This window comes from Culex quinquefasciatus, chromosome 1 (genome assembly GCF_015732765.1).
Source record: "Culex quinquefasciatus strain JHB chromosome 1, VPISU_Cqui_1.0_pri_paternal, whole genome shotgun sequence".
In the NCBI taxonomy this organism is placed as follows: Eukaryota; Metazoa; Arthropoda; class Insecta; order Diptera; family Culicidae; genus Culex; species Culex quinquefasciatus.
In genome coordinates, this window is record NC_051861.1 from 130,337,426 (window position 1) to 130,351,847 (window position 14,422).

A 14,422-nucleotide genomic window follows, 5' to 3' on the forward strand; every position below is an offset into this window, starting at 1 on the left:
GTTAATGCTGTCAATTCAGTCACCTCTGTCAATCTGTCACCCTGTCACCAGTCAACCAGTCATTGTTTCCGTACAAAGTTTCCAACTTTTGTGACGGAATGTTTGTCTGTGGCCCGTTATCTGAAAAAGGCCTTTTCGACGAATGTTTACACAAATACCAGGCTCTGTATGGAAACGTCAAAAGATTATTTTTTGCCGGGTTTGTTTTGGTTTCCACATTCGCCAAGAGGCGAACGAGCGATCAAAACAGAGTCACGCTAGTGTTGGTGCAGCTAGGTTTCGTCTACCTTCCGAAATGGATTTGAATCCTGGCAAGGGAAACTGTCAGATGAAGGGTTGCTGGTTTATACATTTGTCTATTTTTGATTATAATTTTTGAACATGGTTTTTGATGCTTAACGAGAATTTAAAAAAAAAAATAATAAATTGTTCAAACGCATGATTTTTTTTAAATTCAAATCAATTTTGCTGGCAACACTGCCAGTTAATTTTTCCATCATAGAAGAAGTGACCACCATAGCAGAAGCTGTTTACTAACTCGAACTAGTAACGAAAATTGCTGCATTTGAGCCGCATTTCGAGCGATGAAAATCTGATCAACTCAATCCAAGCAATCTCCGGCACTCGACGACGAGTGAAAACAGCCGGTAAGTGGGCGGGTCACTGCAAAATTCGGAGGTGTAAAATTTGGGCACTTTTTTCACTGGGGTGTGACAAAATCGGCTGAAATCCATAGCCTACCTTGGTTTGTATGCGTTTTTCTGCGAGCGATTTCCTTTTTCGTGGCTGGCATTTTTTTGGCAGCTCGCTCGTCTAGTAGGCTGGAAATTCGGGAAAATGCATATATTCTGAGTTTTTGATTGGAAGTTTGATTTCATGTAGATATTTTTTGATGCTTTTTGCTGGGTAGAAAATTTGCACTCTTTGATTGTATGCATTTTCTCTTCTTTCCTGCAGATTTGGTAGGAGTAAGAAAAGGGAAGAGAGAAGAGATGGCAAACCAAGGTCAAGGCCAAAGGGCGATGCTGGAGTATGGAGGGTCGACTTCCGAGCGGAAGCAGTTCATGGTGAACAACGAGTTCATGTCGGACGTGGTGTTCGTGGTGGGTCAGCAGAAGGAGCGGATCTACGCCCACAAGCTGTTCCTGATCACGGCGTCCGAGTACTTTTACGCGATGTTCAACGGGAACTTTAAGGAGTCGACGGCGGAAGCGATCGTGGTGGAGGACGTGGAACCGAAGATCTTTCTGGAGATTTTGCGGTTCGTGTACTGCGGTAAGGTAGATCTGACCTTCGACAATATCCACGAGATTTACATCCACTCGAGAAAGTATATGCTGATGGAGCTGTTGTCGATGGCATCGAACTTCTTGGAGAAGAGCATCGAGTCCGAGAATGTGCTGAAGATCTTCACCCAGAATCGGTTCTACGGATTTCAATTTGTGGACGAAAAGTGTTTGAGACTGATTAGGAACAATCCGCTGCTATACTTTAATCACGAGGACTTTGGACTGATAGACTACGAGTCACTGAGGCTGATCTTCGAATCGAAGCGGATCAACTGCACCGACGATCAGCTGATGGGCGCGTTGGACGTGTGGGAAAAGAGTCACAAAGACAAGGACAACATCGACAAGCTCAAGGCCGTCATCAAGAACTACAAGCGTCGGTACGACTGCGACAAGCTGCGACTGTTTGGGCCATCTTCCTGTTCTGAACCGAACGATTTCGGCTTCTCGATAACCTCGGATACGATCGTACACATGTTCGGCATCGGGGTCTTCATCAAGTCTGTGGCCAAAGTGATCTCGATCGAGGTAAAAATCTGGGAAAATGACGTCGAGATCGGGTGCGATCTGTTCGAGTACGAAAACGAAAACTTCCTCACGGTTGACGTCGCGAACCTATTTTTCGAGGAGATCGTGCTCAGGCCGCACGATCGGTACAAGATCTCGCTGAACATCACCCCCACGTCGGAGCCGTTCACCATCCAGAACCCCAAAATACACCACGATCGCATCAAGATGTCCATCTCGAACGTCCTGTACGGACGCTGCGACAGCTCGTACAGTGCAATCGCGCAACTCCACTGCAAGGAACGTCCCTCCAAGGGAGGATCGCGTGACTGATTGGACGATCTTTTTTGTTAGTTATTTTTTTCCTGCCAGATCTTAGGTGAAATTCGTTGAAACACTTTGTTTTTAAATCTAATGTAGGTGTACTTAAGCGCGAGGCGCCGAAATAAACCAGCTGTGAAGCAATCTGATGAAAAACGACCACCCTTGTTTTTATTCCCCACGATCAGTGATCGTCCGGACCAAGTTGTGACGGAATGTAACGGTTACCCGCTTGTTTCAGCTGCCCCTCGATCACCTCGCATCGAATGGACTCCCAGAATCTCATCAAAATGCTCTCCGTCGTGGAACAGGTAAGCGCGATCGCGATCATCAAATCTCCCTCTAACCCGCGATCTCCCAACAGTCCCCGTTCACCCTCGACCCACCGAACGGTCTCCGCTACGACACGCCGTTCGCAAAGCGCCAGGAAAGCCTCATCAACAACCAGTTCCAGTCGGACGTGACCTTCCTGGTCGGGGAAAAGCGCACGCCGATCTACTCCCACAAGCTGCTGCTGATCGTGGCGTCCGAGTACTTTAACGCCATGTTCAACGGCAACTTCCGCGAGTCCCAGTCGGCGGAGATCGAGGTAAGTGACGTGGAGCCGGAAATCTTCCTCGAGATCCTGCGCTTCATCTACTGCGGCAAGGTCCGGCTGACGATCGAGAACGTGCTGGAGATCTACGTGCACGCCCAAAAGTACATGCTGAACGAGTTACGCCGGAGGACGATTCGCTTTCTCGAGAAGCACATCGACTCGGACAACGTGCTGAAGATCTTCGCGCAGAACCGGCTGTACGAGTTTTCGTTCATCAACGACAAGTGTCTCACGTTGATCCGGAAGAACCCGCTTACCTACTTCCACCACGAGGACTTCTACGCCCTCGATCGCAAATCGCTGGAGATAATCTTCTCGAGCAAGAAGATCAACTGTACGGACGAGCAGCTGTTTCAAGCGTTGCGCGACTGGAAGAAAATCAACGAGAGTGAGTACGTGAACGAACTGCAGGCCGCGATCAGTGCCAAGCGATCGTACAATTGCTCGAAACTTCGCTTCTTCGGTAACATGTCCATGGCGGGCCATACGGAGCTCAAGTTCTCGATCGACTACACGCACAGTTTGGCGTTCTTCGGCATCGGGGTGTTTATCAAATCGACCGATTCGGTCGTGTCGATCGAGGTGGAGATTTCGGAAAACCTGGAGATCCTCGGCCGGCACAGGTTCGACTACGAGAATCGCGACCACTCGGCGGTCAACGTGGCGAACTTGTTCTTCGAGGAGTTGACGCTGAAGCCGGACGAGTGGTACACGATCGCGATCAAGTTCAGTCCGACGCAGGGTGACTGCTTCACCATTACGAACCCCCAGATTTGCCATGACAAGTTGAGGTTGTACTTTGACAACAACTACAGTACGATCAGGAGTGTGGTGTCCCATTTTTACTGTGACGAGGTGAAGAAATAAAGATTTTAAGAGGAAACTGTTGATTTGTTTTGTGATGATCGATCCCTTGTACCTTAATAAGATCAAAATGATTGGACAAAACATTCATTCGACGGAAATTTGTAATTCTCAATTCACAAAACAATCAAGTTGAATCACCCCTCGTCGTTGGCTTCTGTTATCAGTACATTTTTCCCAAAACATTCCATCGGAACAGCTCCAACGCACACAACCCTCTTTCCAGTTCCAGCAATGATAGACTGTCAAAATCACATGGCATGCTGCGGTGTTTGTGAGCACGCGAAACTGCGCACACCATAAAAAGGGATGGAATGTCGATGGTTGCTTTGATGTCCTATGTAGCATTTAAATGTTGACAATTTTTATCAATTTGTAAATTTTGACCATTGCAATTTTGACAATTTCAACAATTTCGACTATTTTAACAATTTTGACAAGTTTGATAATTTTGGAAGTTTTGACAATTTTTTTTTCAATTTTGACAGTTTTGACAATTTTGACAATTTAACTGTCAATTTTGACAATTTTACTGTCAATTTTGTCAATTTTCGACAATTTTGACAGTTTTGACAATATTGACAACTTTGACAATTTTGTCAACTTTGACAACTTTGACAACTTTGTCAATTTTATCAATTTTGTCAATTTTGACAGTTTGACAAATTTACTGTCAATTTTGACGATTTTGCTGCTAATTTTGTCATTTTTTTTTTACAAATTTGTAATAATTGTCTAAATTTGGCAAATTTTACAAAATTGACAAAATTGACAAATTTGTCAATTTCAACAATTTTGACAAGTTTGACAATTTTGACAATTTTGACAATTTTGACAATTTTGTCAATGAATTTTGTCAATTTTGTCAATTTTGTCAATTTTGTCAATTTTGTCAATTTTGTCAATTTTGTCAATTTTGTCAATTTTGTCAATTTTGTCAATTTTGTCAATTTTGTCAATTTTGTCAATTTTGTCAATTTTGTCAATTTTGTCAATTTTGTCAATTTTGTCAATTTTGTCAATTTTGTCAATTTTGTCATTTTTGTCAATTTTGTCAATTTTGTCAATTTTGTCAGTTTTGTCAATTTTGTCAATTTTGTCCATTTTGTCAATTTTGTCAATTTTGTCAATTTTGTCAATTTTGTCAATTTTGTCAATTTTGTCAATTTTGTCAATTTTGTCAATTTTGTCAATTTTGTCAATTTTGTAAATTTTGTCAATCCTAAATTAAATTTTCAAATGGTCCTATCTGCATAGAAGACCCCTGACTCATAGGTTGTTTTGAAAATTTACTCTAGAATTTTGACAATGTTGAATATTTTGACAATTATGATAATTTTGTAAATTTCGACAATTTTTCAAATCTTGACAAATTTAACAATTTTTGTATTTTTGTCCTATACGCCACTCTTGTCATCATCGACCCTCCCCTCCAACTCAACACATAAGTGGAGAAACATGTACCGCAGTACAAGTCCAGGCTCGGTTGTCATAGTTTGTTTTCATCGTTCGATCCAGTCTGACGTGTTTTGTCTAACTCTGTTGCTCAATCGTTCCGCAGAACACCAAACAAATCGCTCTAAGCCTGCTACGATTAGACGATTTATGACTAACTGGTTGTAATTTATTGCTGTTAGTTGGATAAGCGTGCCGAGAATATCTGATCCTGAAGATTTGCTGAAAATATCTTCGCAAACAAATCAAAGCCTACTAGATTGCTGTGTCGTGATAAGGAGTTAATAACTAAAGTGCATCGCGTTCTGTGGGGTCATAAAACCACGCGACACTTGTAAATCATCCCTTGGTATTTGGTTTAGTGTCTTGACGAACTGTCCAGGGTGCTAATCTGCGCCGGTTGTCCTCGTATTTGCTCAGCCCATTATCAGCGTGCTCCGGTTGAGTGCTTTCGCTTTTAGGAGGCGCTACAGATTAATCTTAAACACAAATTTTTCGGGAACTGTGTTTTTGAACAATGACCGACGACGAGGTGCCACGACTGGAGCTGACCGTTGACGAGCACGACGTCGTCCGGGGTGCCACCGAGGTACTTAAGGTTATCAGGCCACACTGGCTCAGCGACAGCGTCCGGTTCAAGGTGAGTCAGTTCGTGTGAGAGGTTCGAGTAGGTATGGAGTTGGCAAAAAAGAGTTGTTTCGCGAAGTTGGCGAAGGTTGTTGGTGCAGCAGGCGTTGAGCAATCGGTTTGCTGCAGCGCAGTAGGGGACCATCCACAAACCACGTGGACACTTTTTTGGAAATCTCAAACCCCCCCCCCCCATCGTGGACAATTTCCATACAAATAAAATCTTTTTTGTATGGAGCGTGGACAATCGCCAACCCCCCCCCCCCCAAGTTGTCCACGTGGTTTATGGATGGTCCCTAGAGTTTCATGGCCAGCTTTGTTCAGTAAAGACATTTTAAGTTAGAAAATCATGAATCTTTTATGGATTTTGCAATCATCATTACAATCAGAACTCATTAGAACAGTAATTACGCTACTTATTTATGAATGAGTTCGTCAGTGATCAATCATTGTCAAATTACCGTCGTAAGCACCACCCCATCCACCTGTCATTCACTGATTGATCATTTGGCAATGCTCGCCTACTACGTCGTTGTTAGAAGGCTTGCTCGTGATGACCCGTTTCTCGTCATTGGCAAGGCCTACCTGATTGCGATTGGGGCATTTTGTCGCAAATCGTCGCAGGTGGCCAAACGTCACCGGTGTTGCAGCCTTATCAGCGCAACTGACGATTCCGAGTTCTGATTAGATTAAGTCATTTTACTCACGCGCCATTTGCTCAATCTTTATTTGAATGTGAGCACGTATTTTATGGAAATTGGAATGATTCTCACGAGCTATGTTATAGAGTTAAGGTGGTATTGCATTTCGGGAAACTTTGTTTTTTAAGAATTTTAAAAATTTTGTCATTTTTTACAATTTTGATAATTTTTACAATTTTGACAATTTTGACAATTTTGATAATTTTGACAATTTGGACAATTTTGACAATTTGGACAATTTGGAAAATTTTGACAATTTTGACAATTTGGACAATTTTGACAATTTTGACAATTTTGACAATTTTGTCAATTTTGACAATTTTGACAATTTTGACAATTTTGACAATTTTGACAATTTTGACAGTTTTGACAATTTTGACAATTTTGACAATTTTGTCAATTTTGACAATTTCGACAATTTCGACAATTTCGACAATTTTGACAATTTTGACAATTTTGACAATTTTGACAATTTTGACAATTTTGACAATTTTGACAATTTTGACAATTTTGACAATTTTGACAATTTTGACAATTTTGACAATTTTGACAATTTTGACAATTTTGACAATTTTGACAATTTTGACAATTTTGACAATTTTGACAATTTTGACAATTTTGACAATTTTGACAATTTTGACAATTTTGACAATTTTGACAATTTTGACAATTTTGACAATTTTGACAATTTTGACAATTTTGACAATTTTGACAATTTTGACAATTTTGACAATTTTGACAATTTTGACAATTTTGACAATTTTGACAATTTTGACAATTTTGACAATTTTGACAATTTTGACAATTTCTTGACAATTCTTGACAATTTAAACAATTTAGAAAATTGTGAAAATTTTAACAATTTTGAAAATTTGGACAATTTTGAAAATTTGGACAATTTTGTCAATTTTGACAATTTTTACAATTTTGAGAATTTTTAACAATTTTGACAATTTTGACAATTTTGACAATTTTGTCCATTTTGACCATTTTGACAATTTTGACAATTTTGACAATTTTGACAATTTTGACAATTTTGACAATTTTGACAATTTTGACAATTTTGACAATTTTGACAATTTTGACAATTTTGACAATTTTGACAATTTTGACAATTTTGACAATTTTGACAATTTTGACAATTTTGACAATTTTGACAATTTTGACAATTTTGACAATTTTGACAATTTTGACAATTTTGACAATTTTGACAATTTTGACAATTTTGACAATTTTGACAATTTTGACAATTTTGACAATTTTGACAATTTTGACAATTTTGACAATTTTGACAATTTTGACAATTTTGACAATTTTGACAATTTTGACAATTTTGACAATTTTGACAATTTTGACAATTTTGACAATTTTGACAATTTTGACAATTTTGACTATCTTGACAATTTAAACAATTTAGAAAATTGTGAAAATTTTGACAATTTTGAAAATTTGGACAATTTTGAAAATTTGGACAATTTTGTCAATTTTGACAATTTTTACAATTTTGACATTTTTTAACAATTTTGACAATTTTGACAATTTTGTCCATTTTGACCATTTTGACAATTTTGACAATTTTGACATTTTTTAACAATTTTGACAATTTTGACAATTTTGTCCATTTTGACCATTTTGACAATTTTGACAATTTTGACAATTTTGACAATTTTGACAATTTTGACAATTTTGACAGTTTTGACAATTTTAACAATTTTGACAATTTTGACAATTTTGACAATTTTGACAATTTTGACAATTTTGACAATTTTGACAATTTTGACAATTTTGACAATTTTGACAATTTTGACAATTTTGACAATTTTGACAATTTTGACAATTTTGACAATTTTGACAATTTTGACAATTTTGACAATTTCTTGACAATTCTTGACAATTTAAACAATTTAGAAAATTGTGAAAATTTTGAAAATTTGGACAATTTTGAAAATTTGGACAATTTTGTCAATTTTGACAATTTTTACAATTTTGACAATTTTTAACAATTTTGACAATTTTGACAATTTTGTCCATTTTGACCATTTTGACAATTTTGACAATTTTGACAATTTTGACAATTTTGACAGTTTTGACAATTTTCACAATTTTGACAATTTTGACAATTTTGACAATTTTGACAATTTTGACAATTTTGACAATTTTGACAATTTTGACAATTTTGACAATTTTGACAATTTTGACAATTTTGACAATTTTGACAATTTTGACAATTTTGACAATTTTGACAATTTTGACAATTTTGACAATTTTGACAATTTTGACAATTTTGACAATTTTGACAATTTTGACAATTTTAACAATTTTGACAATTTTGACTATCTTGACAATTTAAACAATTTAGAAAATTGTGAAAATTTTGACAATTTTGAAAATTTGGACAATTTTGAAAATTTGGACAATTTTGTCAATTTTGACAATTTTTACAATTTTGACATTTTTTAACAATTTTGACAATTTTGACAATTTTGTCCATTTTGACCATTTTGACAATTTTGACAATTTTGACAATTTTGACAATTTTGACAATTTTGACAGTTTTGACAATTTTAACAATTTTGACAATTTTGACAATTTTGACAATTTTGACAATTTTGACAATTTTGACAATTTTGACAATTTTGACAATTTTGACAATTTTGACAATTTTGACAATTTTGACAATTTTGACAATTTTGACAATTTTGACAATTTTGACAATTTTGACAATTTTGACAATGTTGACAATTTTGACAATTTTGACAATTTTGTCAATTTTGTCAATTTTGTCAATTTTGTCAATTTTGTCAATTTTGTCAATTTTGTCAATTTTGTCAATTTTGTCAATTTTGTCAATTTTGTCAATTTTGTCAATTTTGTCAATTTTGTCAATCTCGTCAATTTTGACAATTTTGACAATTTTGACAATTTTGACAATTTTGACAATTTTGACAATTTTGACAATTTTGACAATTTTGACAATTTTGACAATTTTGACAATTTTGACAATTTTGACAATTTTGACAATTTTGACAATTTTGACAATTTTGACAATTTTGACAATTTTGACAATTTTGACAATTTTGACAATTTTGACAATTTTGACAATTTTGACAATTTTGACAATTTTGACAATTTTGACAATTTTGACAATTTTGACAATTTTGACAATTTTGACAATTTTGACAATTTTGACAATTTTGACAATTTTGACTATCTTGACAATTTAAACAATTTAGAAAATTGTGAAAATTTTGACAATTTTGAAAATTTGGACAATTTTGAAAATTTGGACAATTTTGTCAATTTTGACAATTTTTACAATTTTGACATTTTTTAACAATTTTGACAATTTTGACAATTTTGTCCATTTTGACCATTTTGACAATTTTGACAATTTTGACAATTTTGACAATTTTGACAGTTTTGACAATTTTAACAATTTTGACAATTTTAACAATTTTGACAATTTTGACAATTTTGACAATTTTGACAATTTTGACAATTTTGACAATTTTGACAATTTTGACAATTTTGACAATTTTGACAATTTTGACAATTTTGACAATTTTGACAATTTTGACAATTTTGACAATTTTGACAATTTTGACAATTTTGACAATTTTGACAATTTTGACAATTTTGACAATGTTGACAATTTTGACAATTTTGACAATTTTGACAATTTTGTCAATTTTGACAATTTTGACAATTTTGACAATTTTGACAATTTTGACAGTTTTGACAATTTTAACAATTTTGACAATTTTGACAATTTTTACAATTTTGACAATTTTGACAATTTTGACAATTTTGACAATTTTGACAATTTTGACAATTTTGACAATTTTGACAATTTTGACAATTTTGACAATTTTGACAATTTTGACAATTTTGACAATTTTGACAATTTTGACAATTTTGACAATTTTGACAATTTTGACAATTTTGACAATTTTGACAATTTTGACAATTTTGACAATTTTGACGATTTTGACAATTTTGACTATTTTGCGACAATTTTGACAATGTTTTTTGATAATAACATGACATTGTTTTGGTCAACTCTTTTGAATGCCCTTTTCTGCTAAAATTCTCACGACAAGCCCATTACGAACTCATATCGTTTGCTCAGGCCGGATCAATCTCACTAAATTATGCAATAATCCCACCCTCATCTGTCTGATTGACTGCAATTTCCCCTCCACCCCGCACACACAGCTCTTCACCGACGGCATCACCAACAAGCTGGTCGGATGTTTCAATCAAAACAACAACAACGCCAACTGCGATGCCGGCGACGACTCAGCAAGCGCCGACGTGGTGCTGGTGCGTGTCTATGGCAACAAAACGGACCTGCTGATTGACCGGAAGAAGGAAACGGAAAACATCCGGCTGCTGCACCGATACGGGTACGCTCCGGCCCTATACGCGACCTTCCGGAACGGGCTGGCGTACGAGTTCGTGCCGGGGGTGACGCTGACGCCGGACACGGTTCGGGATGGGCGGACGTGGCCACTGGTGGCCCGGCGGATGGCCCAGATGCACAAGGTCGAGGATGGGGTGGGAGGGGAACCGATGCTGAGGGGAAAAATGGACCAGTTTTTGAAGCTTTTACCGGCGGTTTTTAGCGATGCGGCGAAGCATGCAAGGTAGAAAGAGGGTGAGGGTTGCTTAGATTTGGTTAAATCTGACTTTTCGTCTCATTTTTTGACAGAATTTCGGCGATATTTCCTTCCGCAGCGGAGCTACGACGCGATTTTGACGATCTTTACGGTAAATTGCAACAGCTGGGCAGTCCGACCGTGTTCTGTCACAACGATTTACTGCTGGGGAACGTGATTTACAACGCGGACCGTGGCCAGGTTACCTTTATCGATTACGAGTACGCGTGCTTCAACCATCAGGCGTTCGACATCGGAAATCACTTTACGGAGTTTGCTGGGATTGACGAGATCGACTATGGGCGCTATCCGGAGCGGGAGTTCCAGCTGCGCTGGTTGCGGGTTTACCTGGAGGAGTTCACCGGTGGACCGTGTTCCGACAGTGACGTCGAACGGCTGTACGTTCAGGTCAATCAGTTTGCGTTAAGTGCGCACTTTTTGTGGGCCATTTGGGCGCTCATTCAGGCGGAACACTCCACGATTGACTTTGATTTTATTCAGTAAGTAGAATAATTCTGAGTTTTAAGCAAAATTCACTAAGCTTTGTTTACTTTTAGATTCGGACAAAACCGCTACGAGGAGTACCGTCGGAGACGGGACGAGTTTCTTGCCCTAACCTACAAAAATTAACTCAAAACTACGTGCAATCTCGCCACCCCCTGAAATTTGCCGGACTCAAAGTCCAACCACTGACCAAATTGTTGCAAAAACACCCGCAGTAATCATTCCACTAAATTGATTGCTTCTAATTTTATCAACATAACCTAGCAAATTACGCCAAAGCAATATTGTGTTTTAGACCTTTAAATTATCGCGAAAATTTCAAATTAAATAAAGTTATTTTAAAATCAAATTCCAGCTGCTTTAAATCAATATATTTCGATAATATATGTACAGACCTAGTCTCGAACGTTTGACGTTTCACTTGTATGGCTAAAACAAACAAAGATGGCGCTGCGCGCCACACCGCCTACTTCTCCAAAGAAAAAAAAAATATTCATATAAATGCAATATTGGTGTCTCCCTCTCCTTCTCTAAACGCTACTTCCATAAATGCAATCGTTCCTGTGTGTGTGTTTCTCAAGCAGTAACATAACAACATGTTTTTGCAAGCAGTAACATAACCAAACTTTCCGTTACCCTCTGCAAACGTCAAATCAGTACAAATTGCTGCTGGGCCTTTCTCTATATCCCTCCCGGAAAAGATCCGGCAGCAATTTTGTACGGTTTGACGTTTCTGATGGTGCCGAAAAAAAAGGTAAACAAATCGCCTACTTCGCGCTCAGCAAAAACAGCTGCGGATTCTCCAGGAGCGCCTTCCACGCGTTCGAGAAGCTCGCCATGGTGACGCCGTCGATGACGCGGTGGTCCGCCGACCAGCTGACGTTCATGATGTGGGCCGGCACGACCGCACCGGACGCGTCAAAGCGCGGCAGCAGCTTCGTCTTGCCGATGGCCCCGATCGCCACCTGCGGCGCCATGATGCAGGGGTGGGTGTACGTGCCACCGATCTGGAATGAGTTTGACAGTTGACAGATGGGTTTGACAGGTGGGTTGACAGCTACTTACGATTCCGATGTTGGACAGCGAGAACGTGCCGTTGGCAAAGTCTTCCGGCAGGAGGGCGTTTTTGGCGCCCCGTTCCTGAAGGGCGTTCAGGTCGGCCGCGATCTCCAGGATCGATTTTTGGTCGACGTTTTTGACGTTTGGCACGACCAACCCCTGCGGAGTGTGCATGGCGATGCTAATGTTGTGGTACGACTTGTAGATCAGACTTTCGGTGGCCTCGCAGAACGAGCTGTTCAGGATTGGGAACTGCTTGAGGGCGTTCGAGGCGGCCTTTACGAAGAACGGCATGTAGGTCAGTTTGACTCCCTGGGCAAGGGCTTCTTTTTTGAGGTCTTCCCGAACCTGTACCAGCTTTGAGACGTCAATCTCGTCGCTGTAGGCAAAGTGCGGGATTTTCTGGAAAAAAATCGATGAGATCTCAGTTTGCCATGAGGTATTGCTTACTTACCAGTGCTTCCACCATGGATTTGTACATTGCCTTGGCAACGCCCTTCAGCGGCACCACGGTCTCGGCCTGCTTCAATTCGAGTGGTTTGACAGCTGGTGCTGCCGCAGCGGCAGTCCTGGCTTGCTGAGCCGCGATCGATGGGTGTGGCTTGACAGTTCCTTCGGGAATGATGTTGAGGAATTCCAGAACGTCCCCCTTCAGCACCCGTCCATTTCGTCCGGATGCTTTGACCGATCTCAAATCGACCTTGTTCTCCATGGCGATCCTTCGAACAGCAGGCGTTGCCAGCACCTTTCCACTGGAGATCACCGATGCAGCCACGGCCTGCTGCGATACCTCGACCTCCTCGTCCGAACTGCTGTCACTGCTGCTGTCATCCGCATCTTCCTCGACGTCAAAATCCAGCAGAGGCTTCCCGACCAGCGCGATCTCGTCGACCAGCTTGTGCAGCTTGACGATCTTGCCGTCGTACCGGCTGGTGATCGTCACCGAAGCCTTGTCGCTCTGCACCTCGCACAGATTGTCAAACTGCTCGACCACATCGCCTTCCTTCACGAACCACTCCTTGACCGTCACCTCACGGATTCCCTCGCCAATATCCGACAGGTTGAACGAAATCTGCTTGTCCAGCAACGAACAGGTGTGAAATTGTGCCGGAAGTGCCTAAAATATCAGAAAATTTCTCTAAGTTCCATTTCTAAGGCTTCTTCCAGCCTGCTTAGTTTCACTCTCAGTTTGTTATTCAAAAAATAAGAAAACACGACCTTGTTGTTGTCAACACACATCAACCGGCTTCGCGCCAGGTTCTTCACCCTCTCTTTCGTCACAAACACACCTCCAGCCGTCGTCAACACACACTCAAACCGCTGATAATACGCTCAATTTTGTCGATCGCTCCGTCTTTTGCGACATTATATAAGTCACGCTCGCGGCTTGCACTTACCGAATTCCATGGCCTGCTGGAAAGGAGTCGGCGCACCAGTACGGAACCCTGACGGTGGATCAATCCGGCCATATCACAGTAGACGGTTCTTGGACGACGAGCTAGCTTGAGAGAGTGACGACGAGTAGGCGCTGATCGCTTCCTGATCTGTGCAACGTGGAGAACCACTTCTTTCCACAGGAGACTGCCGTCGAGGACTGTCGGGTGTTCCCGAGTTGTGTGTGCGCGAGTCGGCGGTGATATCGATTTGCTAGGGGTGGTCAGATTTTTTCAAATCATACTCAAAGTCACTTTTTGAGCAGTCCACTTGAAATCTTGAACTCGGTGCGCCCAAGGCGCACATCACTTGACGTCAACAAAAATGATAAAATACGATCATCCCTAACCCAACCCTGCTCCAACTCTTAGTCTTGGTAACTTAAGTCTTCGACTTAAATCGGCA

At 39.7% G+C, this 14,422-nt stretch overlaps 3 protein-coding genes across 4 annotated transcripts; 2 read left to right on the forward strand and 1 right to left on the reverse strand.

Moving 5' to 3' along the window:
* Positions 1–489: 489 nt before the first annotated feature.
* Positions 490–3,598, forward strand: LOC6038200 (BTB/POZ domain-containing protein 6). 2 transcript variants are annotated; one of them, XM_038248501.1, is made up of 3 exons: positions 490–647; positions 2,359–2,428; positions 2,482–3,598. In XM_038248501.1, exons 2-3 carry the CDS (start codon positions 2,384–2,386, stop codon positions 3,580–3,582), a joined length of 1,146 nt encoding a protein of 381 aa, XP_038104429.1. In that variant the 5' UTR covers positions 490–647; positions 2,359–2,383; the 3' UTR covers positions 3,583–3,598. The 2 variants fall into 2 exon arrangements, with proteins under 2 accessions (XP_038104429.1, XP_038104430.1); XM_038248502.1 differs by lacking the exons at positions 2,359–2,428; positions 2,482–3,598 and adding an exon at positions 958–2,276.
* A 1,450-nt stretch (positions 3,599–5,048) lies between these two features.
* Positions 5,049–11,868, forward strand: LOC6038201 (ethanolamine kinase). The gene is made up of 4 exons (XM_001847979.2): positions 5,049–5,674; positions 10,578–11,008; positions 11,074–11,520; positions 11,578–11,868. Exons 1-4 carry the CDS (start codon positions 5,552–5,554, stop codon positions 11,648–11,650), a joined length of 1,074 nt encoding a protein of 357 aa, XP_001848031.2. The 5' UTR covers positions 5,049–5,551; the 3' UTR covers positions 11,651–11,868.
* A 12-nt stretch (positions 11,869–11,880) lies between these two features.
* Positions 11,881–14,199, reverse strand: LOC6038202 (lipoamide acyltransferase component of branched-chain alpha-keto acid dehydrogenase complex, mitochondrial). The gene is made up of 4 exons (XM_001847980.2): positions 13,981–14,199; positions 13,038–13,700; positions 12,590–12,985; positions 11,881–12,531 (listed from the first exon to the last, which is right to left on the reverse strand). Exons 1-4 carry the CDS (start codon positions 14,050–14,052, stop codon positions 12,292–12,294), a joined length of 1,371 nt encoding a protein of 456 aa, XP_001848032.2. The 5' UTR covers positions 14,053–14,199; the 3' UTR covers positions 11,881–12,291.
* Between the last annotated feature and the right edge of the window lie 223 nt (positions 14,200–14,422).

Bases quoted from the DNA above. Each gene is read 5' to 3' on its own strand.
- LOC6038200 (XM_038248501.1), top strand. From the start codon at position 2,384: ATGGACTCCCAGAATCTCATCAAAATGCTCTCCGTCGTGGAACAG. The intron at 2,429-2,481 runs GTAAGCGCGATC...ATCTCCCAACAG, and splicing joins TGCTCTCCGTCGTGGAACAG to TCCCCGTTCACCCTCGACCC.
- LOC6038202 (XM_001847980.2), bottom strand. From the start codon at position 14,052: ATGGCCGGATTGATCCACCGTCAGGGTTCCGTACTGGTGCGCCGACTC. The intron at 13,701-13,980 runs GTAAGTGCAAGC...CTGATATTTTAG, and splicing joins CCAGCAGGCCATGGAATTCG to GCACTTCCGGCACAATTTCA. The intron at 12,986-13,037 runs GTAAGTAAGCAA...ATTTTTTTCCAG, and splicing joins AATCCATGGTGGAAGCACTG to AAAATCCCGCACTTTGCCTA.
- LOC6038201 (XM_001847979.2), top strand. From the start codon at position 5,552: ATGACCGACGACGAGGTGCCACGACTGGAGCTGACCGTTGACGAGCAC. The intron at 11,009-11,073 runs GTAGAAAGAGGG...ATTTTTTGACAG, and splicing joins GATGCGGCGAAGCATGCAAG to AATTTCGGCGATATTTCCTT. The intron at 11,521-11,577 runs GTAAGTAGAATA...GTTTACTTTTAG, and splicing joins ATTGACTTTGATTTTATTCA to ATTCGGACAAAACCGCTACG.